General features: G+C 57.0%; 1 protein-coding gene across 2 annotated transcripts; it reads right to left on the bottom strand.

Annotated features, from left to right (window-relative positions):
* On the bottom strand, positions 1 to 26,997 carry EPHB3 (EPH receptor B3). Of its 2 annotated transcripts, none has more exons than XM_030456198.1 (16): positions 26,926 to 26,997; positions 13,596 to 13,660; positions 12,550 to 13,222; positions 5,359 to 5,514; positions 4,881 to 5,216; positions 3,971 to 4,095; positions 3,672 to 3,840; positions 3,472 to 3,577; positions 3,019 to 3,071; positions 2,708 to 2,830; positions 2,361 to 2,608; positions 1,900 to 2,115; positions 1,658 to 1,807; positions 1,375 to 1,568; positions 1,060 to 1,215; positions 1 to 764 (listed from the first exon to the last, which is right to left on the bottom strand). In XM_030456198.1, exons 2-16 carry the CDS (start codon positions 13,650 to 13,652, stop codon positions 656 to 658), a joined length of 2,871 nt encoding a protein of 956 aa, XP_030312058.1. In that variant the 5' UTR covers positions 13,653 to 13,660; positions 26,926 to 26,997; the 3' UTR covers positions 1 to 655. The 2 variants fall into 2 exon arrangements, with proteins under 2 accessions (XP_030312058.1, XP_030312057.1); XM_030456197.1 differs by having other exon boundaries at positions 3,019 to 3,116.

Genomic DNA, 26,997 nt, shown 5'->3' on the forward strand with positions numbered 1-26,997 from the left:
TTTTTTCCTAACTCCCTGCATAGTAAATCTCACGGGGTTTGGGTTCTGGCGTGCAAAGCCAAGAAAGGGAGTGAAGCCTTCCCTTTGGACATGTTCCAGTGCAGACCCTCAGGCAAAGGGGCTGCTAGGGCTGGAGGAGAGGAGTGATTGTCTGGGGCTGATGGCCCCGGCCCTGTCACCAGCTCAGCCTGCCTGGCTGCTTCCACACGGGGACCAGAGTTAGGGAAGGCTTCGGACACGTCTGACGGACTCAGTGGACGGGTCAGCAGTCTGTGGCCTTGGGGAGGGATGGGAAGTGAAGACTTGGGGGGAAAATGGGGTGGAAAAGAAATCCAAGAAGCAGAACAACTCTTCAAACCGATGAGCACCGAGACATGGTGGGAAGCAGGATATGCCATCTCTGTCCCATAATCCATCTTCAATATGAAGATGTGTTGCTGCCTCACCGCTCCAGGACACAGGACGAAAAGCTGGGCTCCCTCTCGGCACAAATGCCTCCGATCCAGGGAAGGGTGGCCTGTCCCGTCCCGTCCCAGGCGACTGTCCGAGGCAGAGTAGCGCCATGTGAAGGGGGAAACGGGAATCTGGGCTGCACCGCAAACTGAACCTGGTTGGCAGGTTCCCTCGGTCCGTTCCAATGCAGAGTCCCCTCCGGTCAAACCTGCACTGGGAGTGTCTGGTTCATCTGCAGCCTCATGTCCTGAATGCTGCTCAGGATCTTCTTCTGGTGCCCTGCTAGCGTCACCCCTATCCTCAGCAGGTCTCTGCAAGGACAAGATGAAGGCTCAGCCCCCTGCCAGCAGCAATACCAGTACTGCCACATCTGCCTGCTCTCAAGGGACCTATCTTCATTACAGCCCTTTGACAAGCTCGTGTCCCTCTAACAGGGGACTGGATGCTGAATCCCAGACTTTTACCCACTTGGGAAAACCCCATGTGTGACTCAGCTCTCCACATGCTCAGGCAGGAGGAGCTGGCTGCTGGAGGGATGAGGGACAAGGGACAATGTGCCAATGCCCCATCCTCAGCCCTCTCCCTCCTCTGCCCACAGGGACTTACTCTGCAGTCATCTGCGCCACCAGGTCGAAGGAGGCAAAGCCAGCGTTGACAAAGTTCTCCTTGTACCGTCCCATTTTGATGGCATCCAGCCAGTCTCCCACAGTGGTGAAGGTGGTGTAATCAGGGACAGTGCGGTCCAGAAGGGGCTGGGAGATACTAAAGGGCAAGAGATCCACAGGTCACAGGGGACAAAGAGGTGTAACTGAAAGTGGGGAAGATTTCTTATCCCTGCCCTCCCAACATCTCTTGTCCCAACTACCCCAGCATTCCCTGGGCTTGAGGGGAGTCCTGGATGGAGAGGACAATGCCACTGACCCAGACTGGACACTGGCGATGACTTTGAGGCTGGCAGCATTGCGGATGAGCTTGTCGAGCGTGTTGACAATCTGTGCAAACTTGGGCCGTAGGTTGCGGTCCCGCACCCAGCAGTCCAGCATCAGCTGGTGCAGTGCTGTGGGGCAGTCCATGGGGGGTGGCAGGCGGTAATCCTGCTCCACAGCATTTATCACCTTCAAAGAGACATGCAGAGAGGCAGGCTGTGAGCCACCCAAGCCCCCATGGGTGCTCACAACTTCCCAGCTCACCAGGGAGCACTTACGTCCTGGTTGGACATGTCCCAGTAGGGTCGCTCCCCGTAGGACATCACTTCCCACATGACGATGCCGTAGCTCCACACATCGCTGGCTGAAGTGAACTTGCGGTAGGCAATGGCCTCAGGAGCTGTCCATCTGATCGGGATCTTGCCCCCCTGCAGGGATACACAGCTCCATTATTTCGCACATACCTGGGGGGGTCTCCCCTAACCACTGGATTGGTGGATCTCCCCTTATAGTCACATACCAGGGAGCTGGTGTAGGTGGGGTCAGCTGGGTCATCTTCCAGAAAGCGAGAGAGTCCAAAGTCAGACACTTTGCAGACCAGGTTGCTGTTAACCAGGATGTTGCGGGCAGCCAGATCCCTGTGCACGTAGTTCATCTCAGAAAGGTACTTCATGCCGGCGGCGATGCCTCGCAGCATTCCCACCAGCTGGATGACTGTGAACTGCCCATCGTTCAGCTGCCAGAGAAGAGATCAGAGGGGTCTGCAACACCCCAAATGGAATGGGGAAGGATCCCAACGTGCTACCTAGACTTACCTTTGTCCTTCCTAGACCTACCCCTCTTTCCCCACCCCACGATGTCCATGCACAGCTTAGCCCAGTCGATGCCAGCACAACAATGCAATGGAAAAAGAGAGCCCGGAGCTGTTGTCCCACATGCGCTGCAGCCCCCACTCCAGAGCAGGATGGGGTGGATTCTCACCCGAAGGAAGGAGTCAAGCGCACAGTTCTCCATGAACTCTGTGATGATCATGACAGGGCGGCTCTTGGTCACCACACCCTCCAGGTGGATGATGTTAGGGTGGTCAAACTGGCCCATGATGCTGGCCTCGCTCAGGAAGTCACGCCGCTGCCGTTCTGTGTAGCCCACCTTCAGTGTCTTGATGGCCACAAAGATCTCACGGCGGCCAGGCAGCTTCAGGCGCCCACGGCACACCTCACCAAACTCCCCTGTAGGGGAAGAGCAAAAGGGGGGTGTCATGGTGAGACACATAGCAGGGTGAGGGACAGTGGTAACAGCAGATGTGTGTGCTCATCTCCAGGACTTACCTGCTCCAATGACCTCTTCTATTTTGACACAGGAGATGTCAATCTCTTTGGCAAATTCCCGGACGGCTTCATTGGGGTCCTCATAGGTGAAGGGGTCAATGTAAACCTTCATTCCAGGGGTGACTGCAAGGGCAGAGGAGTTGTCACCGGGAGGGATGCAACACGGGTGACAGATGCTGAGCCAGCTCCGCCAGTGGTCAGCCCATCCCTGCTGGTCCCTAGCTACAAAAGGCTGCCCCTTCGAAGACCAGCAAAGGGCCAGAGGGTGGGAGAGGGCAGGCAGAGCCCAGCTGCTGGGCTCTTGCACTCACCATATTGCTGCAGCTTCTCTGTGTACTCAGGGTCTGTGCTGTTGCGTTGCTTCCTGCCCAAAGGAGACGAGAGGAGGTGTTCAGTAACCATCCCTTTCCTGATGGGGCAAAGACATTCACTGCCAGCTTTCAAATCCCAGACAAGTCTGTGCCAGAGAGCTTCCCCTCCAGCAGCCTGTGTGCAGAGCCATCCCTCTGCCCGAGGTGCGATGGGAGAAGATGGCCTAGTTGTGCTGAGAGAGGATGGCAGGAGCCTGGGCAGAGCCCCAGATCATGCTGGGGAAGCAGAGATGCAATCCTCCCTCAGGACCTGTGCCCTGGTACCTATGTGCCACAGGTCCAGTCCTTTGCTCTCAGACTAGAGCTGGCAGAGCTTGGCAAGGGGGAAAGCTGTGGGGCAGACACAAGCAACCCCCAACCCCCTGAGCCCCTCCTTCCCTGCAAAGCCAGTACCTGAAGCAGACGATAGCAATGATCACGACAACGATGACGAACAGCAGCCCCGCAGTGGCCGAACCCACGATCAGAGGCAGCTCCTGGAAAGTCTTGCTGGCGGAACCTGATGGAGGGAGAGGCAGGAATCAAAGTCAGGCTGGGGAAGGAGCATGCACAGGAGGGCTGGGGGATCGAGGCTGCCCAGTCCTGATACCTACCACCCTCCGCAGTGGTCTGAAACTCTGTGGGTAGGCTGTAGCGGCCATACCCTGCCACTGTGCGTGCCCGGACCTGCACCGTGTACCGAGCATTGGCCTTCAGCCCATCCAGCCGCACCGAGTTCTTCTGGCTGGTGACCGTGTTGGTGATGCCATCGCTCTGGCCTTGCTGCAGGGGAGACATGTGGGTGTCACCTCTAAAGCAATAACCCCTTTCCTGCCCCTCCATCTCCACAGCACTCTCTCTGCAGGGACCCTCTTTGACAGAAAGGGAAAGGCTGCTCTGCCTCCTGCTTTACCTTCTCTGAGTACTTGATCTCGTAGTCGAGAATGATGCCGTTTGGTCTCTCTGGGGGAGTCCATGACAGCGTCATGCTGTTCCCAGTGCTGCTATGCAGGTGCATTGTAGGTACGGCAGATGGGGCTGGGAAAGAAGGCAGGAGAGGGATGAGCCATCTCTGCCAGGCTCCCCCCTCCATTATCTTGTGTTGGCCTGGGGGACTCTCTGCTTGGGACCTGCTTGGATAATCCCAGTGGAAAGGGAAGGAAAAGATTTGAGCCTGGTATCCTACAAATCTCTGTAAGGAGGTGTGATCTCACCATCTTGCAGCCAAGGTGATAAGGAAAATATCCCTGAGGAACACTTTGCCCCATGCCTAGCTGCAAACTGGTCTGGGAAAGGGCTCTGGCAGCCCAAACCAGGGCTCCCTCCCTTCCTCCACTCATCAGGAGCTCCATGCTCCACCCCATCAATGAGACCCGTGAAATCAGATCAGAGCACAGCAGCTGGAGATTACCAGCATGCTGGAGCAGGGCCAGAGTGGGAGGAAGGAGGGAATGGCAGAGCACTCAGCTGGCTGTGAAGGTTTGGGCTGGTGCTGAACCTTCTTAGGCCCACAGGGGAGAAATCTGATTTCCTTCCTCCTCCCTTTGCAACAGGCACAACACCGCTGGGGTAGGTCTAGGAGACTCAGAGCTCTCCGGAGCATCTGCCAACCCTGCCCTTCTACACTTGCACATGTTCTGCTCTCATCTCCTCCAGGGACATGCGTTTAACAGAGAGGAGAATTTACGCAGGGGATTAGGTGCAGGCATGGAGAGCCAGTAATGTGGCAGCACAAAGGACTGCAGCTCCAAGGCTGTCAGCAAGAAATCCCCATTCCACTTTGCTGTGGAGAACCAGACCCTACTCTCCAGAGCCCCACTGACCTGCCTGGTTGGTGGTGATGTTGACAGAGGCGAAATGGGGAGGGTAGGGGCTCTTGTTGGAGATGCCATTCACGGCCTGGATCTCAAAGGTGTACTGGGTGTGGGCCATCAGGTTGCTGATGTAGATGCGGCGCTCAGTGAGGCCAAGCTGGCGTGGCACAAACTCCACGTTGTCATCGCAGCGGGTGCACAGGCGCCGCTCCACGCTGCACTTCTTGCAGATGACATTGTAGAGCAGGTCATCCCGCCCACCCGTGTCCTGTGGCTCACTCCACTCCAGCACCAGTGATGTCTCATTCACGTTGGAGATGACGCTACGGGGGGCGGAGGGGACACCTGTGGGGGGAAAGCAGGGATAAGGGGCATGTCCCCATGCCCGGCTCACCTCCAGTGTGGGGACAGCACACTTCCCCCCCCATCCTGGTCAAACACTCCCACTGTCCCCACACCTCCCCTCCTTGCCCAGGGCAGGACTCACTGGTGCAGGCGCTGTCTGCGGGGTCCGTGTCTGCCCGGAAAAAGCCATTTCGACACGTGCAGACTGTTGCTGCTCCAGAGGTGGTCCGGCTGTTGGGTGGGCATGGAGAGCAGGGACCTTCCCCTTGCTTAGATTTGAAGGTTCCTGGGCCACATGCTGGAAGACGGGAAAACAGACCTGAGTTACAAAGTGCACCCAGGAAACATCCACCATTGCCCCCGAGGCTGGGCAGACCCTTCCTCATTGCCCTGCCAAATCTCCCATCAGCGGCTCACGGAGCACAGGCTACCCACAAGCCTTTCCACTGCTGTGACCATGCCCAGGGACATGGTGCCCCTGGCACGCAGCTCTGCCCAGAGCCATTTTCTGGAGAAATATGGCTGGGAAGGAAAGTATCCCTCAGCCCTGCCCCATAGCAGCCCCTGCGAGAGGCCTCCACCACCCAAAATAGAGCCACTCAACCCCAAACCCTCTGCCTCAGCCACTTCTCAGCCTGGGGGTAGTGGCACCTCCAGGGGCTGGCTCAAGTGGAACACTGAGCAAGATGAAAACATTCCTGCAGGTCCTTGCCTGAAGAGCTGCTTTGGCATCGCTGCCACCTCCTACTCCCACTTCCGATCAGGGTCCTTCATGGAGACACAAATCCTGGGATCTGGAGGCCAAGCACCAGGGGTGTTTACTTGTAATGAGGGGCACGTGAAAGGATTAATGGCACTTGAGCAGAGCAGCCTCGGGAACCCAAATCACACCTCAAAATAGCCTAATTTATTACAGTGCTGCCCCATGGAAGAGGGTCCTGTTCTCTGTGTTCACAGGAGAATGAAGTGGGGAGGGATCTGCCAGTGCCAGCTCTGCTTTGGCATTGTTCCGTTTGCCATGGCTGGGGTGGAATAAGCACCAATGGCCCTTGAGGAAGGCACATCTTCCTTGCTCCACTGAGATTAGGGCAGCCCCTGAGGGTGCACAATACTCCCTGCAGCCCCGTTCCTCCCACCCAGTGCTTGCCACAAACCACCTGGTAAACAGGAGTTTCCCAGTGCTTCACCAGGCTGTGGCAAGAGGAAGTTTCCTGCTATGAGGCATCTCCTGACACCCTCAGTAGAAGTTTTCTGGCTGGTTTCAGTCCCGCATGTGGGGTGTGGAGCACTGCTGAGTCACATGCTGCCAGGCTGGTCCCCATGGGGACCTGCACAGAGTGGATCACCGTAGGGACTGACCTGGTGGCATGTGACAGGTTTGCCCAGGCACTGGGTGGGAGCAGCCCCAGGAGAGCAGCCATACTCCATCATGGTGCTGCTGGGCAGGGGGACACCTGACCAGTCCCATCGTGGGAGGAGGGGGTGACCCACAGGCTGTGCCCTCTCCAGCCCCCCTGCCCAGGTGGGTAGCTTCCTGCTCACAGGGCAGGAGCCTTCTGGCAAGGAGACTCTTCTCTGGTCAAAACAGGATCGACCACATGGCTCAACTCACTCCAGCTCCTTGACATAAGCTTACCCAGCCTCTGGGCCTTCCCTTTAGAAATGAGAGCCTAGCCCAACCCAGCTGTGCAGGCTGGAGGGCAAAGGAGTGTGCAGACCTGCTCCACTGTGAGCCACGGAAACCCCTCCTGTCCCCCCAGTCCAGGCCACCATCAGTACCATAAAATGCCAAGTTCTGGACAGCAGATGCCAGAGGTAGTGGAGCAGTCTCAGCACAGGCAGACCCATCCCAACCAGAGTCCTGGGCGGCTCAAACTGGGTGGATGCAGATTCACACAGAAGGAACCAGATTGCTGATGAATGAGGGATGACTGAAACCTCTTGGACAGGAATGCTCTGGGCTCAGAAAGCTGCCAAACATGCTTGGGCTATGGACAGGAGCCCAGATCCATCAGGGAAAGAGCCCCCTCTAATAACAGGCTTATTGGGGGGGGGGGGGCAAGGCATAGCTGAAGCACCCTGTGCTCACATGAAGTGGACAACCCAAGTTGTGGCACAGCAGCTGAGGACAGAAGGGATGATGATGGCACTTGGCCTCCTGCAGGCTCAGTGCCAGATGGGGCCCATAGGGTTACAGGCACAGAAAGGAGAGTGACCTCCTGCATTCCTGGACATGGAAGGAAGGGCCAGGCAGAGCTGTCCATGGGCAGCTGCCATCCCATACCAATGCCCAGCACCAGCTCAAGGGATGGGGATGATCTCTCCACACCCTCACACCACCCTGGCAGGAGGGGAATGAGCCATGTCCCAGCCCTGTTATGCTGGGGAAGAGTGAGAAAGGGACTGAGGCCCAGATGCACTCCAGTGTTTAAGTTTCCAACTCAACTTAATAAATCAGAGCATAAAGACCTCGGTGGCAGTGTGACAGCTCTCAGCCACCACATTGGAAGGCTGTAACTGAGCTGAAAGCTGATCCCAGGTCCCTGGTGGATAAGCCGCTGTGTCATCTCTTCTCTGCAAGAAACTGCCTGTACAACAACCACTGTCTTGGCCATCACGCCAGGGAGCAAGCCCAGGAGCTTCAGAGTGGGAATGTGATCCCATCCAGCTGGAGTCGGGGAGCTGGGCTCCCCTCTCCTCACCAAGAGGTTTGCATAAGCACTTTTCCTGAAGTGTCTTAAAAAAACCCCAAAAAACAGCCCTGAACCTCCACACACAGATCACATCTCTTGGTGCTAGACTACTGTCACCTCTGGGGAGAACATGACAGTCACTGACAGCCACAGGATAACGGGTCAGGGAACCGAAGCGGAGCTCCCTGCTCTAAGGAGGAGCTGCTGGTTTGATGGGAGGGAGATGCAGCCTGGCCTGACAGAGTGGATCGGATGTGGAGGGGATTTATGTGGGGTGTGGGAGGGAGGGGGAGACCTGGGGCTGCTGCAAAATTTCCCCTGCACTCTCTATGGGGCATCACACACTCAGCATGGCACAGCACCCACTGCCACCCATCTGGCTGCTTCTGGCAGTCCCTCTGGGATTTTCATCACCCACCCCTGGGACTTGATCCTGCCCCACAGAACTGCAGCACAGGGCTGGGGGGAAGAGAAGAGCACTCTTCCCAAATACAATCCCCACCCTGGTGAATAAAGTCCAAGGGAGAGAGCTGAAAAAAACACCAAAATGAAACCCTCCTGGCAGCAGCCAAGAGCAGTGACTCATCCCACAGGCAGCCTCCATTGCTGCATGGGATGCAGGCAAGCAGCAACCAACCCCGTGTGCAACCCCAAAACTTTCGGAGTTCCCTTTCTTGGGAAAGGGAGGGATAGCCCATGGCACATCGAGAAATACCAGCCCTAAACTACCCTGTTTCAGGTCTCAGCTGCTTTCCCATCCACATGACGCTACTCCAGCCAAGACAACATCCTTCCAGCTATTTCCCTCCACGTAGGACTGAAGCAGAACGCCTTGTTTGAGCCTAGATAAATTAAACTGATCACATCCCTTTGTCCAACCACCCTGTAATTTCTTTAAAGGCAGCAATCGAGTTTGCCTGGGATGATCTGTGCTTTATGAACCTGCATGGCTCGCTCCCTTCCCGCTTTCGTAAGCAGTTGCCGATGGATTAGAGCCTTGGAAGCAACAGTCTGGCTACAGCCGAGGCAGTAACTCTCTTTATGTCTCTTAAAAGGCACTTGGTGCCTTGTGTTTTGTTGTTGGTTTGTTTTTTTTGTTTGTTTGTTTTTTTTTAAATCACCTATTGGGTGTAAATATTTTTCACTACCCCAGTCCTAAAGTGAATGGAGTAAATTTGATGGGCAGAGAAGGGCAAAAGCCCCAGAGGGTCTGAACAGTGGCATCCAAAAAAAAAAAGGCGGGAAAACAATTTTTTTTTTTCCCCTAAAAGGGAAAAAAAAGAATTCAATATGCAAAGCTGCCTCTTGAGCCACAGCAGGTCACAGGCAGGACGGCAAGGGCAGATTTCCTTGACCGTGTTACAAGTAAACCATTGTGGATCTGCCTGCCTATAAACCAGAACTCTCCCCCTGCCTGCGCTGCTGAGCTGCCTTTGATCTGGAAGCCTGAGCAATTAATAGCAGCAGTTTCACTTCCTGGGTTTCATGCAGCAAGCCTGTGTTGCAATGCAAAGCTGCAAACAGTTGGCAAGTGCGATGCTTGCTTGGCATTTTTTTTTTTCCTTTTTTTTTTTTTTTTTTTTTTTTTTTTAATTCGGGGTGATGATTCCATTAGTCACTGATCGCAAGGGAAATTAATTTTCACCAAAATTCATATTTTGGCCCTAGCCTGACCTGCTATCACTTAATGACTATGTCCAAATATACAGTGTGCCATTGACAAAGGGACACCAAAAGAATCTAAGAAATGGGCTGGAGGAGAGCAGCATCACACTGCAGTCTCCCCAGGAGCTTTTATGGTTTTGGTGTTCATCAACTGCACCACACAGCACCAACCTCCTCCCAAGCAGAGCACAGGCTCAGGAGGCACCGTGACCCCTCTTCAGCTTCCCCCCCAGGGGCATAGAGGACCAAGTGAGGAGGGGGCTTACTGCTAGCCCTGCCACAGAGGTCAGTCCAACCCCCCATCTTTCTGTCTTTGAGTGAAGCCAACATCACAAGGGGTGCAAACCCTGGCAAAGTCATTGCATGGAAATTTCTAGGAGCATTTCTGAAGATGTTGAGCTGCCCTGTGCTGGGAGCCCCCCACTGCTTGGAGGAAACTCCCACTGCCTGCCTGTGCAACGTGGGGAGAGCCTGGCACCAATTCCCCCACATGGTTTGGGTGATGGCAGGACAAAAGGAGAGGGGCAGGGGAAAGGCTGAACCCTGGGGTTCAGGGGGAGAAGGCAGTGCATCCCTGCCATGTGGGAAGGAGCCTTTGTCCCCCTCCCCTACCAACACCTCCTCTTCATCCTGCAAGAGCTGCCTCTGCAGCTCTGCGTGGCAGGGAGCGTGTGGGAAGCAGCACAACCCCCAGAAGGGCCGTGTGCTAATTAAATAAAGATAATGAGTCTGAGAATGAGATGCCAAATCAATGCTGTGGCAACTCAGGACCAGAGTGCCAGATACCAGCTTGGCGTATCGCATTACAAAGCATGCCAAAGAAACTGCCTTCAGCCTGGCGGGATGAACCCTCGGCTCCCGAGGGACCGGGATTCAAACTGCATTGTAACAGGTCTGAATGCGAGGTCTAATCCTGGCTCTGGATGGAGATAAAGAAGAGGAGGAGATCTTCAAAGGCCACTGAAAGTCTGGGGAAAGGGAGAGATTTACAACAGGGCTTATCCCATCTAAGCAGTAACTGGGTATTGTTATTTATTAAAATGCCATCTGGCACTCTGGAGTGCTCCTTGTCTATGTGGTGAAGCCTCGGCAGCTCCCTGGAGCATGAGTGCCGAAACCCCAGCTCTGTGGGGCTGCATCCACACCTCTCTCCACGCCGGGGGGCAGAGAGCCTTCCCAAGCAGTGCTGGGCTGCCAAAACAGGGTATGGGAACATACAGCTGAGAGCAGAAAAGGGAGCTGTGGCTCCGTCTTCTCCCAGCCCTCTTTCAGCTGTTTCCACTTAAAACACATGATCATATGGCGGAAAATCTGATGCTACAAGTGGAGTGCAACTTTCCCAGAGAAAAGTGAGGACATTGCTGCTTCTGCCCAGGCAGAAGGGAGGCTGCTGGGTGGAGGTGTGCCCACGGCTCTGTGTGGCTTCTCTGTGCGCTGGGAAGGAAGCTGGGGCTTGTGGGGGAGAAATGAAAGGTGCTGGGAGAGCTGCTGCATGGGTGCTTGAGCAGGAACCTCATCCTGAGCTGCAGTGATACCCTGAAGAGCTCTTGGTTCTGCCCCAGCTCAGCACAGCCTGGTCGTTCACTCGAAATGGTGTCCCCTTGTGCCCAAACCTCACTGGGAAAGAGCAAACAACCCATACCATCTAAGACCAAGCCCAAGAAAGAAGGAAACCAGCTCCCCAGGAGCCTAAACCCCAATGAACACTTATAAGCATGGGCTCCTTGCCCAGCGACAGATGCCTGGCACCCCTGTCCATCTTCCCCAAGAGACAGATCAGCTGCTCAGACTGACACAGGGGTCAGGTCACAAGCAACTTGCCCCCACAGTTGGACTGTGCTGGCACCAGCAGTGCTGGAGGCTCTGGTCCCCTAGCAGAGCTGCTGCGCTGCCGAGGCTGAGCTCTCCTCCACCAGCGGCATGGCTGACAGCTATGCTGATGCCAAAGCCAGCAGAGCGGCCAGCATAGCCCGGGCCCCATGTCATAGGCCATCCCAAATCACACAGTTCCTGCCAAGAGCGAAGGGTTGGCGCCAAGCATCCCATCATCAGCAAGCAGGAGGCATCTAGTGCTGGGGGCCCAGCTGGTGTCCTGCTCCCTGCAGGATGCCTCCAGCCAAGGGGAACAGCAACCTTACTGCTCTAAACTCAAACCAGCCTAGGACAGGCTCCTGTATGCCACAAACAGCTCTCAAGGACAAAATCACATGAAAGAAAAGGCTACATCCATCCAGGCAGATTTCTCCTTACCAACATGCCATGTAAGTGCAGCACCAGAGCCATCATGGGACAGCACAGCGGCAGCAGGACCCACACAGGGCCATCCTGCCTGCCTGGGCAACTCTCCATCTCCAGTATCTCCATATGCAGGATGCTCTTTCCCCCTCTGCCTTCGTGCTGCTCACCATCCTTCCCGCTGCAAGCCCCCAGTTTTGGCAGAGGGAGCGTGCATCCGCATTCATCCCCACGGCTTCTCCTGCTGCTAGCACAGTGGGGCCCCTCTCCCCACCAGGGTTCCCAAGTTCCTCCGCACAAGCAGCATGAAATCACACTTGCCAGAAACAACCGCTTGCACCACCCCGGAACACTGCAGGAGAGGGAGGAGGAGATGCTGGACATAACAGCAGGGTCAAGAGGGAGGTTCTGGTAATGCTCAGAGGCTTGAACTTGCTGGATCCCTGCTGAGGACCATGCCTTGAGCCATGGCTTCTGGTGAGGAGGTGTATCCCACAGAGGACAGCACTGGATGCTAACCAGTGTGTCACAGCAGGCACCGTGCAGCCTGGACCACCAAAGACTTTACAGCTTCTAGATGCTAGGTCAAACTGCAGACCAGTCCACTGAGATACCACCCTGCTCCCTCCTCAGGGAGCCTGCCCAGCTCCTATTCCTCCAAAACCAGACAGAGCTCAATGCAAAACCACCACCTCCTCTGCACCAACGAGTCCACCGAGGTCACTCGGCCACGCGCGTACCTTGGCACTGGGTATCCTTCATGGTCGGCTCATATCCAGCAGCACATGTACATGCTCCTACGGGTACCATCCATTCGCCATCACCGTTGCAGTAGAGCTTCAAGGGTACAGACACCTCTACCGCGTTGGGGATGCAGGTGCCCGGTGCAATGACCAGAGAAGTGGGCTCAGCCCCTGTTAAAGTCTCCGGGAAGACAGCAAAGCCAGCAATGGTGTTGGAGCATTTCTTGTAGAAAGCCCGGACAGAGATGAGGGACATGCAGGCTCCCAGGTCCTGGAAGGCCAGGTAAAAGCCATTCTTGGAGAGAGGGCCAAAGCTGCGCACCTTGGTGTTCACACGGCCAGACTCCAGCTTGGAGAAACTCTCATCTGGGGCAATTGTATCCACTTTGATATAGGGGTTCTCCATCCAGAAAGGGCTGTTTGCAGAGGCAGAATCTGTATCCGACTCGTAATAAAAGAGGTTAAAGGTCTCTTTGCAGGAGCCAGGGATGTTAGGGATGCTGTTGCAGTCCCGCACGGTGAACTTCAGCTCCACATAGACGCGCTGGACATCCTGGCGGTGGATGAACTTGGTGCGAAGCCAGTTGTTCTGGTTGGCCTCCCGCACATTGCACACCTGGTACGTGCGGATGGGGTTCATGGCCTCATCATAACCGCTGACTTCTTCCCACTGTAAGTGAGAGGGGAGAGGGTTAGACCCCCAGCTGGGGAGATCAGTGCCACTGACACATCGAACAGTATGGGGTGGGGGGGGGACGAGGCAACTGTCAACAGGGAAGAGCAGCAGCAGCACCTCCACCCGTCCCAACCCTCCTGGTCATCAAGGTGACTAAGAGCAAACCAGGCAAGGGACAATGGCACTCCTGCTTTGCCAGCCTGGAGTTGGGAGGAGATGGTTTCACATGGTGAGAGAATAAGCACTGGAAGGAAGGGGGAAGAGGCAGCCAGCTCTGTGAAGGTGCTGGCAAGCAGCCCTGATTCCTGTGGGGCCGGGGCCAGCCATACCCGTTGGAGGTGAGGACCAAGACTGGCTCCAGACTTACCCCCGTCTCTGGATGAGTTGTCCATGCCAACTCAGAGGTCACCCACTTCGTGTCCATCAGGGTCTCTGGAGAGAGAGGGAAGAGAGAAAAAAGTAATTGGAGATGAAAGCCAAGATTAGAGGAGTCAGGGAGGAGAGCTGAGGCTGACATTTCTGCAGAAAACAGCAACTTGGGGGGTGAGATGTGGTGGGAGGAGGGGGGAGCGGCGCAGACAGACTCCAGATTTCTTTTCTCCTGTCAAGAGAACAGGAAGAGCGAGGAGTCCCCAGAGAGCTGTGCAGGAGCAGGGAAGCAGCAGGACAGGGAGCCAGCCAGGTGGCAAGGGGGAGATGTGGACAGGCAGCCACCGGCATGGCCAGCCATGCTTCCCAGCCAGCGCAGGGGGCTGCCAGAGGAGGGAGAATGGGCACCCCCCATCCGCACCCTCCCCCTCTGCTTTGGCAGGGCACTTATTTACTGTGGCTGGGGTTGAAAGGGCCCATTCCCATGACAGGGCGGTGCGGGCCAGGCAGGTTTATCCAGAGGAGGAGGGACTGGCAGGCTGCTCTCCCAGAGACGCCCCACATCACTCATTTTACAAGAGGGGAGAAGAATTTGACCGTCTGGCCAACATTCCTGGAGCAGACTACAAGACAAACCACCCCGGCAGCATTCCCCAAACAGCCCCAGCCCCAGCCTTGGGGGAGCGAGACGCTTGTCTGGGAAGAGCTGCAATTGCAGGCAGCTGTCGCTAATCCCAGGCAGAGCCGCACGGCTCCACACAAGCACCGTGCACAAAAACCAGGAGTGAAATGCAAGGACGAGGAACAACGATGTGTTGTCGGTCCGGTGCCAATGGCCCCTCCATGGGCTGCTGGCTCTGTGGCTCCTGCTCTGGGGATGGCTCCACAGGATGTTTGGAGTGGAACAAGCATCCTTGGGGTCTTCCACCTCCTCTCCTGCCTAAGAAGGATTTCAGGGCAAGGAGGCTGCAAATGCCAGAGATGGACAACAGCCCCCTGAAGACTCCAGTGTGCTCAGATGGACTCCTTTGCCCGAGCAGGGCCTAGTAATAGGTCCAAAATGTCTCCCTTCTGTGGGCAACCCCCTGCCTGACTGCAGGCATGGCCCCATCTCAGACCCCACACAGTTCCCCAAGGGCTGTCTGCAGACAGGCTGTCTGCCTGTCCATCCATCCGTCCATCCATCCATCCCCCAGCTCACCCAGCCCTGAGATGCAGGGATGGAGCCACAGCTCTCAAAGCCCCAAGAGCTGGCCGCAGGCTGGGACCCACTTGCTCTCAATTGCTGGGGGCACAGGACATGCTAGAGCAGCTCAGCTGTGCCAGGCACCATGGCTCAGCCCTAGAAGCAAGAGGCAATGTCAGCTTCTTTCCTTCCACCCCAGGAAAACCACAGGCTGACCCAGACAGGGAGGAAGCATGGAGGAGGAAGGAAATATTCATGTTGCAGGGCTCTGTACGAAGCCTGGCTGGAGGTAAACACCTTCCTCCTATGTCCCACCCTGGTGAGACCTGCCAGTGCCTCCTGAGGCATCACCCACAAAGAAGCCATGAACCACGAGTGCTACAGTGGCACAGATAAACAAGCACATCAGGGGACACGTGGCCTCTCCAACCCACCTCACTGCCAGGATCCCAGTCCAGCCTGTTTCACACAGGCTGGGCAGGAGGCAAACACAAAAGCTGTCCCAACAGGTGGCACTGGCAGCGGACACAGCCTCAGGAGCAAAATGAGGAAAGCCCTTCATGGTGCCAGCTCCTCGGCCTGGATGCCAGGAGCAGGTTGGAGAGGCAGCATCCACAGTAGGAAGGACAAACTGACATGAATTTGAAAACAGGAGGAGTGCAGAGGTGGTTACTGGGCAGTTTCTCAAAACCACAAAGGGGCATCTGGCAAAAACAAAGAGAGACAAGGAAGGAGTTCTCTGGCCAGCAGTAATGAAGGAGGACTTGAGATGAGGACACAAGGAGGGGTGGGGTGTAGGCTGGGACTAGGTGCCTCTGCCCAGTCCCCCAGGTACTATGTGCCCAGAGGATGCAAAAAACTGCCATCATCCCTCTCCCCTCCTCTTCCCATCCCCATGGCATTAGCTACTGACCACCAGCAAGGGTCAGAGTGTCCCTGCACAGCCACAAGACCTCCCTGAGATGCTGTTGGGCTCCCCAGACCCCTGTACCATGGCCGCTCACAGGGAAGGCAACTGGTGCCGGGCCACAAGGGAGCGGGATGCGGAGCAGGGCTGCCTGCACCTCTCTGAGGGAAGGGCCTGGGTGCCGGCTGCCCTAATAAGGGCACAGCAGTGCCGTGCAGGGCCCAGGCACGCTGTGCTGGCGGCGGAGCAGAGCCAAGCCTGTGCTCGACGCTGACAACGTGCTGGGCTGCCAAGTCCCGGCATGGAGACCCTGCTTGGGTCTGGCCAACCAAGGGCCCCACTCCCAGGGCAGATAGCTGGGTGGGTGTTTCTGCAGGAGCAGGAAGGGGTGCCCAGTGTGCTCAGGGATGGGGCTGGTGCAGATGAGCAACCGCAGCGGTCAGTTAGGCTGAGGAGACAGTGACCTGGGCAGCAGCGTGTGCAAGTGAGTGGGGCAGCACGGGGATCCTGCAGCCAGACCTGACCATGAGGGCATCTCTGCTCCGGGAGTGGAGCTTTGCTGCACAAACTGGCCCAGGATGTGCTGAAGCTGTCCTGCATGACAGCAGCCTCCATGCAGGCAGCCCTTACCCTTGGCTATGCCCCAGGGTGGGGTGTGCGGGCAGCTGTCCCCCTCAGCACTGCCCTTCCCCATGAGTGCCGGCCCCGGACAGAGACGCAGCTCGGACAGGAGGCTCGTTGCCTGCATCCTAATTTGGCAGCATCTGCCATCTGACCAACAGATGAGGGAAAAAAACCTGACAGAGCCAAGCTGGCTGCTGGCGCAAGAGCCACATAAACTTCACTGAGAGAGCAGGGAGGGGAAATAATAAAATTACTGAGCAGCCCAACTAAAGGAAACAGGCCGAGCACAGAGGGGGTTTCCTGCCGCGTCGGGAGCGAGCAGTGCCAGGTGGGATCAGTTGAGATCCCAGACCCTCGCAGCCTGTGAAGTGGACAGGCTGCTGCACTGCACGGGCCAGAGACTGGTGGCAGCACATTGAGCCCAGCTGAGATGCAGCAGCCGCTCTCTGCCCTTAAATCTGCTGCAGAGATCTTGTGGTGGCCTGGCACAACTGTGCCCTTTCTCCAGTAAACACTAAGTGGTGGCCCACTGGAAAGGGCATGTGCTGGTGTCCCAGGATGAGGAGATGGGCGAGCACTGGGTTTCAGGGGTAGCTAGCTGTTCTCTTCTGCTGGCACATGGTGCCAGAAGTGAGGTTGGAGGTGGCAACATTGCTTTCCTGGCTCAGTTAATGTTTCAGAGGGACACGACCAGTGTCAGCGCTGGCTGAGCAGCGAGTCAAAGCCACCTCAATCCTGCACACCACAGCAAGAGTCTGGTCCCATTAGTCAATGGGAAATTGGCTCCCAATTTTGTAAGCTTGGGGAAGTCACCCAGAGGATTGCCTTATCACTTCTCTGCAGCAGCAGTGAGCTGTCCTCTTCTTACCTTCAGTTAGACAAAGGCAAGGCATGCCTCACTATGCTCCAACAAGTGCAGAAGGCCATGGTCAACTCCACATAAAAGCAGGATTTTCAAGGCAGAATGGGATCCCAAGGCAAGGGAAGTGCCTCACTCCTCAGACAGTGCTGTAAGCACTGGTTTGGCTGTCTCCCTGCCCTGCAAAAATCTCCTCCCAGACACACCCTGAGCTGCAAAGAACAGAGGTCCCCTGCCAGAAGCCCTCCCATCACCTCTGCAGAGTCCCCAGCAGTTCACTGGGTGATTGAAGCCCTGGCAAGGACCCATCTGGAGCCAGGGACCTCTTCCTCCCCGCGCAGGGGCTCAGGAATGCAGCATGCATGGTCCGAGGCCAGCGAAAACGTTTGAACTCCCCCCGTAAGAGGCCCAGAGAGCCCGTCTCGCGCTGCTGAGCGGCAGACGTGCGCAGCAGCGATAGCTGAGCCAGAAAAGAAGGGGGGGGAATCAAAATTCTTTCAAGATGAAGCTGCTAGGGAAGACTCAATCATCTTCACCAACCGGCTCTGATTTGAACGCTCTCGCCTTTGAACATTGGGACCACTGGCTTTTATCAGGATGTGCTGGCAAGGTAGGATGCCAGTTCCTTACCCCAATGAGAAGGCAGCTCGCACAAGTCAAGAGCATCCTGGAAGAAGGCAAGGGAGGAAAGTTAGTAAAGACGCCCACGCAGCCTCACTGCAAACAGAGGAACCTGTTCTGCAACGTGCTCTCTGGAAGCCATGTACACCACGGCACCATGACTGCAAGAGACCAGTGTGGGGCAAGTCGCCTGGCCTGGATGTATGGTTGGGCCAGGCTGGGCCACGCACCCCATGCTGGGCTCCTGCATCAATGGATGAATGATTTGCCTCAGGACATGGCTTGCCTTCCACCACAGTGGCTGCTCATGATGGTGCCAGACACCTCTCCCCCTTGCCTCCATGTCCATGCTCTTCCAGAAGGAAAGGCAGCTTGTTTAGGGATGTACTTTCAGTCTCTGTGACTGCCTGCTAGTCAAAAAGCCACCAAAAGGGGCATCTCCCTGCACATTTTAAATTTCTTCCTTGGTTTTGGAGATAATTACGGCGGGAGCAAGTGGCCTTGTGCACTTTCCCATTCAAGCACCTATTGGTACAATTAAGCCCAGCACCGTTCTGAGCAGCAGCACAAAGGACCTTTGGTGTAAGGTCCTTTATCTGGGAACAAAGAACTGCCTGTGGGAGAGAACCTGAGGTTGCACTTTTCCCGCTGACGAGCATTTTGAATACACAAAAGCTGAGCCACAGAGTGCCCTGCACACACATCAGCTCTGGGAGACCCCACTATGGGTTTTCTGGAGTGTGCCGGCCATCCTGATCCTTCCACCTCCTCCTCTGGGAGGGTCCTTCCCTTTCTGACCTCACCTAAACCCTATGGGTGTCTCCTTCCCAGCCAGGGGATGGCCACAATCTGAGGCCAGGGGACTCACAAAGGGAAAGCACTCTCGTCTGCTCAAGGCAGAGCACATACTCCATGGATGAAGCGCCCTGCAGATGGCAGCTTCGGAGGTTTTGACACTTGGCAGTCCCTCATGCCCGAGCTGCACTGTGGGGAGGCTCTTGCTGAAGGAATCAGGAGAGCAGTGAGGAAGACTGCGGCAGGCAGGTTGCCGGTGGGCCTGGCAGCACCCAGGGTGGGCTGGGTGTACCATGGCAGAGGAGCCAGGCATAGGGTTTTGCGAGCCTGGCAGAGGTGCCAGCAGCTGCTGTCTGCAGCTCCCTCTGCAGTGATGGGGCTGGCAGCACTGCTGGCATGCTGCATCCCCTGGGGAATCCTGGCTCTCCCCCGGACCCTCCTGCACACCCTGGTGTCCAGCACAAGGCTGGGGGGCTATGCAGGGTCCCACCCTCGCCCTCCCCAGCTGTCAGGCCGGTTGGGTTCAGCCCAAGGGAAGGGCTGGCGTGCTCCCTATCACCACCCACGCTGGGAACACGTCCTTACAGCAAGCAGAGCGCCTGCTGCTCCCCAGCACTGAAGATGGGTGCCACCATGGAAGCTGGCCCCCCACCCATCTGTCTTCAGGGAACCTGGGAGCTTGGACAGTCCATGCACACCAATGTGTGCTTTGCCCCAAGTCCCGGGTGAGCTGACAACTTGCCAGTGAACTGGGAACAAAGGGAAGAGAGGAAGGGAAGAAAAGGGAAAAAAAAAGGGGCCTGTATCACAGCTGTGGCCCTTCGTGCCAAGGGCGTTTGGCCCATCATCAAAGGGGATCGGATTTGCTGAGGCAAATGATGACACATCCACTTCAAGCGGGGCAGGTTCTGCCTGCTGCTGGAGGCGAGCCACCAGAGTGAAGAAGTACTGTGGGTACTTAATAATAGACTCATTATTTCTGCATTATGGCAGGGCCCAGAGGCCCCAACTGAGATTAAGGACCCTTTGTACGCATCACACATGCACACACAAGGGCAGGCAGTCCCTGCCCCGGCGAGCCTGGCCAAGGATGGGCAGCATGGCAGGTCCCAGCAGCACTGTTGGTCCCAGCCTCACTGGCATCATAGTAAACTCATAACAGAGCCTGTGATGCCAATTCCAAGGATGCCCCAATGAACATTGCCCATTTCCCAATCGCAGACCTGCACCTGGGTATAACTACCTCACGCAGGGAGATGGCCCTGTGACTCCAAGCCATCAGCTGGATGCATCTCCCTCACAGTCCCACATCCCAACACAGTGCCCTTCTGGATGGGAAGATCAAGCTTCTGAATGACCAGGAATTGACTAGCACGCAGGAAGGGGGATGGGAACACTCCCTCCCTCCAGCCCTGCCCTGTTGTCCACTTGCTGGCTGCTAACCGGCTGAAGAGGGTTTTCCGGACGCGTGCTCCTCACCAGGAGCTGTTTCCTGATGGCCGCAAGACAGACTGAAGCATGTGAGAGAGGACAGGTGCCAGCTCTGCAAAAAGCAGATCAAGTGGCAGCACCCGGGATGCACGGAGGGACAGGCGTTTGCTTCCTCCTGGTCACGCACCGGGTCAAGCCAGGGAGGGCAGATTTCTGACAGTTGGCATGCAGGGGTGTGCCAAGCCAGGCTCCAGCGCCCACTGGCACCCACACTACACCTCCCTCCAAAGCACGGTACTTGGAGCCTGGGGTTTTTACAGGACAGCAGGCTCCTGCCCTGCAATCGCGCGCCAAGGACACGTGCAGCCTGCTGCCCGAGCCCTGCCAGGTCCCACTCCTGCAGAAAACCCGTATTGATGCTGGGAGAGGACACGAGCCAGCTGCCCGAGTCCAGCCCTGCACTGCAATTACTGTTCTATTAATACCCCAGGGATTTTGGATGTCGGAGCCCAGTGTGCCACACCAGTGTCAGCTCGGCAGGGGAAGAGCTGCCATCCCTGCCCATGTGGTGGATGCACCCCAGTGCTTGCTGCTCAAGCTGGCCCAGAGGGAAAACCAGCTTTTGCTCTGCTGGGCTGAGGGCAAGGGGAATGGGCAAACCCCAGGAAAAGCCCCTCCCTCAGCCCTGCCTACTGCCAGACACACTGCCACTGCCCACTTGGGACAGGCATGTCCCTTGCCTGGCCCAGGGGAAGGGGCTGTCTGCCGCAGCTTCCTGCCATGGGCTTCTGTGGGACAACATGACCAGTCACGCTGGGCAGGCAGGAGCTTTGTGGGCCAGCAAGCAGGGCAGATTTATAGGTCAATGTCTCTGGCAGGAATGGCCATGCAGCCACCCTACATTGCCACAGAAATAACTCATCTGATCAGGAGACACCAGACCTGTTTGAGCCACAAATGCCATTGACCAGGATGTAGGCAGCAAACCAGCCTGCAAAGCCACCTTTGCTTCCAGGTCCTGCTATGACAGAGACACTGCCACCACCTCCTGCTGCAGCCCCATTGCCCTGTGGCTGTGGCTTCATGGGACAGATGTTCCCATAGGGCCACCAACCCAAGCTGGGCTGTCACAGGTGGATGGAGAGCCCCAAAGTCCCTGGGGGAAGGAAGGGAACGTGGTTGATGCTGCAGGCCTGTCTCCACAGGGCAAGCGTTTATAGCAGGCTGAGATCCAAAAGCCCTTCTTCCCCCTCGAGCTCCATTTTTTTCCAGGTTGTACTTCTGGAAAGAGCCCAGCGAGGGAGTAATGATATTAAAAAAAATACCCAACACACAACCAACAACCCACCCCTTCCCCCAGAAAGGTTACTTGCTGCACATCCAAAGGTTTGCCCCACAGACAGGGCGGCTCAGCTGCCAAGCTCCATCCCATCCCGGCAGAGCAGAGCAGGAGTTTCTGCCAAGATCTCCCTCCTCTCTCCTGCCTGGGGCAGTTACCCAAATCTCCACATTGCTCTCCTCTTGCTTCCTCGGCTCTCCTTGAGCACCAAGCCCATCTGGAACTGCTTAAACCCAAATATCCCCCCCTCCCTTCCCTGCCTCCCCCACCCCCAAACTCAGATTCTTCCAGAGTTAAAACAAGCACAGAGTCAGGAGGGGGTGCCGGGCCGGGCTGACTCGCTCCTTCATTTCAGTTTAATTTCTGGGGAACTAGAATAAATCTGTTCCTGGCGATCGTTCAAGCCCTGCACATTTTTCTCATTAATAAAAAAAGGCCTTGGATCGCATGCCGCGTGTGCGTGTGCGCCTGCCGAGCACCCCTCTCCCTGCGGGGTCCCTCCCGTGCCCCAGCCCTTGCTGGGATGGCGGCTCAGCACCCCAGGGACAAGCAGGACTGGTCGCGGTGTGTGTGGGTGTCCCCTCCCTGGGACAGGGACAGGTTTCGGTAGCCCTGCACCATGGCCACACCTCGAGGAAGAACAAGGAGGCCCAAATCCCTCTGCAGCTGCTGCTGGGGAGGAAAGTCCTGGGGGAAGCTCCCTTGGAAAGGGCAAAGGACCTGGGGAGGGGGCATCCTCGCTGTGTGTTCTGCCCCCTCTCCGGTATCGCTGCTCCTGCGGGCCCCCCAGGGAATTCCTGGGGAGGGGGCCGGGAAACAGGTGTTTGTCAACAGCTCCTGCCACATGCGTGAGAAACGCCAGGCCCCAGCAAGCAGAGCTTAGCAACGGGCAAAAATAAAATAAAAAAGACCCCCCCCAAGCAATCCCTTTCAGTCCTCCCAGCACAGAACCCCCAGCCGGCATGCGCTGGCACACACAGGGAGAGCAGCCATGGGGCCGGCGCTCAGCCCTGCCTCTTCCCAAGATGGCTCCCTGTCCTCCTCAGAGGGGCGGCCATGCGAAGCCAGCTCTGGGCTCGCTCCCTCCTGCCTCGGTGAGCAGAGGCTCGGCTGCACAGAGAGGAGAGCAGACATGACTGGATGGCTGCAGCCCCTATGGAAATGAAAGCCCTACAGGAAGGGGATGCAGCCCGGTTCCCAAGCACAGCCCCAGAAGGCCTCAATGGCTGTGCCAAGGGCGGGCAATGCTGAAGCTCAAGTGCAGGAGGACAAGGACTTGCTGAGCACCAGGCCTGGCCCTCTGCTCACCGGCACTACAAAATGGCTCCTGTTGTGCTCCCCATGGAGTTTACATGGGGCTCAGACACGTGAGGGGACGGCCATACCTTGCCACCAGCCCCACCCCAGCCAGAGCACAGGACTGGTTTTGGATCAACAATACAAAAAAAAAAAACAAAAAACCCAAACCAAAACAACACACAGCTAAAAAAAAGAACACCCAAAAAACCCAACACCCAAAAAACCCAAAAGCCACCAAGCAAACAAAAAACAAAACCAAAAGAGGTCCCATGGTGCATTCCAATGGGACCATCCCAGCTGAGTGGGAGTATCACTGCAAAAGGCTGCCTGGACTTCAAGATGGCAGCCCATCCCTGGGGTGCGAGGCTGTGCCTGGCATCTTGAAAGGGGCTTCACAGAGGGACTCCCCCATCCCCACTGTCCCTCAAATGCTTTGCTTGGGAATGTGCCTGCTCCAGAAGCAATGCCAACTCGTTATGGCTTCCACCCTGGGGAAGCCTGGGGAGATGGCAACCACCAGATCCACCGCAGCCCCTGGAGGACAGTCCCCCTTTCCTGGGAGGCTCCTGGGGGAAAGGCTGACACCCACCCTGCCGCCTCCGCCAGCCAGGAATGGGGATCCCGACCCCGGGGCCGCCCCAGTACCCTTCCCCCAGCGTGGCTCCCAGGTGGAGACGCTTAATCCCGACAAACCAGTTTGACTCAGCACAACAGGAACAGCTACAATTTTAAAAACATGCAAGTCTGTGATTCAGATTGCTCGGGCTGTTTTAATTAAACGCCAAGCTCCCTTGCTCCAGTGGCAGCAGCAAACGGCTCACGGAAAGAAAATGCAACAAACTGGTTTCCCCAAATATCTCTCACAGTAAGTCATCACAACAAAACAAGGAGTTTCGGTTCATTCCTCAAAAACCAGAGGCCGCTATTCCCAATTATGAGGGCCAGGCCGGCACGGCCCCATAGCCACAGCCTTGCTGGCTGAGCTGTGTGCTGGGGAGAAAAGCAGGACTGCAAACGGACCCCAGTGCTGCAAGTTTTCCCTCTCCGCATGCTCCGTTTGACACAAAGGAAAGCCCTTCTCCTCCCTGCCTCAGGAGCCTGGATGGGGCGGGCTTCCTAAAACGGAACTTTTAGCAAGGAATGGGATATTTAATGAATCCAGTGAGCACCACAGAGCCCAAAGGCTCGCTTTCCCTCACAGCCCTACACCAAGCATCAATAAAACAGCAGGTCTAACTTCCCCCCTTCATCCCGGCGAGAAACATGCCATTTCAGTGAAAAGTAATTAAAAGGAAAGCAGATCTCCCTGCCAAGAAAATACCTGGCAGTTCCAGTGCAGGGGTCAATTAAGCAGGGGTTTGCTGGTGCCGAGAGGAGCGTGGTCAGCCTGTGTAACGCCTGGCAGCTGCCAATGGGCAGAACCAAGATGTAGAAAAAAACCCCTAGAAATTCTCCTGCTGCGGGGGAGTCTGGGTATTTCACCAGAGCCTGAGTCGGCTTGGGGCTACACACAGTGTTGTGATGCCTCTGTGCAGAGGTTTGTGGGGGAGCATGAGGAAAACACCAACTTTGTAAACAGTCCTGTGCCCAGGGAGGCTGCTTGGGACTGGGGCAGAGCAGTAGAGCGTCTCTTCTGTAGGTCCCACGTCCCAACCCACCAACACCCCTGATGAGGAGAGTAAGCCTGTGGCTGTTCATGCTCCCTTGGGCCAGGGTGTTTTAAAGCCCAGGGTTTTATCCTCGAACAGTCAGCAAGGTCCCCGAATGCAGCACTCTCCCCACACGTTTCACCACGTTCGCTCCCCATGAGGCCTCTGTTCCCACAGCCCTGCCGGGACAAACTCCTCAGCTCCGACCCCTGCACCAAGAAAGGATCTGCTGTTGCCCCCACATAGAGCATTCCTTCTGCAGCCGGCTCAAGGACTGCTGAACCGGAGAAGAAAAACACATTGTGACTTCAAACAGACCCAGCGCACTTACAGGATCTGTAGAGAAACCATTTTCTCCTCGGCAGCACAAAGCCCTCACTGAGCTGCTGCCGAGCACGGCTTTTCCCCTCCACCCCCATGGGGCCTTGTAAAGAAACCCAACTCCCCGTCATCCCCCCCAGGAATGGGCAGCGCCATCGAGCCCCAGAGCCCCCAACCAGGCACCAGTCGCTAGCCCTGCCTGCTGTCCCCTCTGAGGGGACAGCAAGGTGGCAGGGTTTGGGGACCGCTCGCTGCCGTTGTTGCCTGGAGGACATGTGCACAGATTTATGGCCACACCAGATTTATGATCAGCACTAAAATATCTGACCAAACATGCATGCCAGATTTACAGTAACCGCCTGAACGCACCAGTCCCCATCAGGAAGCAGTGTCGCGAGCGGCCACAAACACCCAGCATAACAGAAGAGTGGGAGCTCGCTCAACCCAATGTGAGCAAACCTCTCCCGGCCCAGCTGCAACTTTCCCTCCAGCTCAGACAAGAGCAAAGTGGAAAGAAATAACAAGAAAATCCCAGGGCCAGCCCCAGAAATGCTGGGCAGAAGCCAGCCAGCCAGCCCTGTAGCAGTCCTGTGGGACTGGCACCCAGCTGGGCCCTGACCTCCTTGGGTGGCATGTTCGGCCCTCAACCCCTCCGCACATTTGGGAAGCTGAGGAAACCCAGCAACTCCTCAGCATAAGCTGTTTAGTTTCTCTCCAACTGACGCCTCACACAGCTCCATCCCTATGCAGCAGAGAGGCCAGAGCTCCCCATCTCCTCAGGGACTGTCAGGACAGTCCCTGAGTGACGCCCACCAGTGCTAGGAGCCCTTGCACCAGCTTTCCTTCTCTGATTCCCAAACTGCTGGTGGGAAGCAGGCTGTGAGGGGCCTCACCAGGCTCCCTGCTTGCACCTTGATCCTCCTGCACCCCTCCAGCAGACAGGGCTCCCCAGGGATGTGCTCGGGAGCCTCCGTGCTGAGAGGGCTAGGTACAGGCCGGCTTCTTCCTTCACCTCCTGCCGCAGGGCTCCTGCTCAGCCAGGAGCTCACGGACCCAGCAGGCCCTATGGTGTATGCTCTGCTTCCTACACTGTACAAAGTAAATTAATTTTTAATTTTTTTTTACCTTTTAAAGGAGAGGAAAAAAAAATCTTGCGGAAGGAGGGCGAAAAGAAACACGATCAACAACCACCTCCCAAACTTTCTACAAAGCCCGAAGCCGAAGAAAATTAGTCCCCTCGACAAACAGCCGCGGGGACGAGCTCCTGGCCACAGCTACCCCCAGTGCTGCAGCCCCAACCCCGCACTACGGGGAGACGAAAGAAGCCCGAACACAAAACTGCCTCCAAGCATACAAAACCCAAGCGGTTTTTATCCGGCAGCTCCTCTCCGCTCGGAGTTTCCCCCTCCCCAGTCCCCTCCCGCTGCTCCGGCAGCGGGTTCGGTTACCGGACACTGGAGCGTCGCCGCCCCCGGCTGGAGCCGCGCACATTTTGTGCCTAGACAAAAACCCGCCCGGGCCCATTCCTCCTCCTCCCGCCCCCATCCCGGTGCGACCCGCCTCACTCGCCCCCCGACCGCCCGATGCCCCATCGGGGCCGGGAGCCGCTTTGGTCGCTCAATCGACGGCGCTGCCCCGCGGATCAGGATTCACCCTCCGAGGCGGGGGGACACAATTAACCCTCTTAGCCCCTCACCCCTCGGAGCGCGGGGCCTGCCCTCCTCCCTGCTCCCTCTCCCCGCCCGCGGAAGGGAAGGGTTGCGGCACGAGTGGCTACTGGCCCCAGCGATCCCACGCCGGAGACTCGGGGGTTAAGGCAGCGGGGCGCGGCGAGTCCTGGCCGGAGAAGGGATGTAGCCGGACACGGCACACGGGCACTCCGGCGGCTCCACTAGTTCTGGCACGCCCCGAGCTTCCACTGGAAGAAATATTAATTTTCCAGCCCTCTCAGTTGTGGCGAAAAGCCTCGGAACGTGAACCGAGTATCCAAAGAGGAGCCACTCCTTGCCAGCGGCCGCCGCGCCTCGGCCGCACCGGGCTCGGTTCCACGGGGCGTTGACTCTGAAACCTACTGAGGGCGGCCGAATGCTGGGAGCGGGTCTGGGGCACGCTGTGTCGACGAGCTCCCTGCGGGGACGGCCGGGAGTCCGCGGCGCGACGAACCGAGCAGAGCCGGCAGCGGCACCCGAGGGAGGCCCGGTGTGCTGGGGAGACCCCGGAGGGTGCGTGCGCCTGTCTGTGCGCGCGTTCGCACGGGCCCCGGTGCAGCGGGGCGGGCACGCCCGCCCGGTACTCACCCTCCAGAGCGCGGCGGCCGCCGGGGAGCAGCAGAAGCAGCAGGAAGGGAAGCAGCAGCGGCGGCGGCGGGG

The sequence above is a fragment of the Calypte anna genome, chromosome 9 (assembly GCF_003957555.1).
Source record: "Calypte anna isolate BGI_N300 chromosome 9, bCalAnn1_v1.p, whole genome shotgun sequence".
Lineage (NCBI taxonomy): Eukaryota > Metazoa > Chordata > Aves > Apodiformes > Trochilidae > Calypte > Calypte anna.

What these genes read in the sequence shown, in the direction of transcription:
- EPHB3 (XM_030456197.1), bottom strand. Translation starts at nt 13,652, where the DNA reads ATGGACACGAAGTGGGTGACCTCTGAGTTGGCATGGACAACTCATCCA. An exon ending in CCACCTACACCAGCTCCCTG is followed by an intron (nt 1,808 to 1,899) that starts GTATGTGACTAT and finishes GTATCCCTGCAG; the next exon opens with GGGGGCAAGATCCCGATCAG. An exon ending in ATCGCCAGTGTCCAGTCTGG is followed by an intron (nt 1,216 to 1,374) that starts GTCAGTGGCATT and finishes CTTGCCCTTTAG; the next exon opens with TATCTCCCAGCCCCTTCTGG.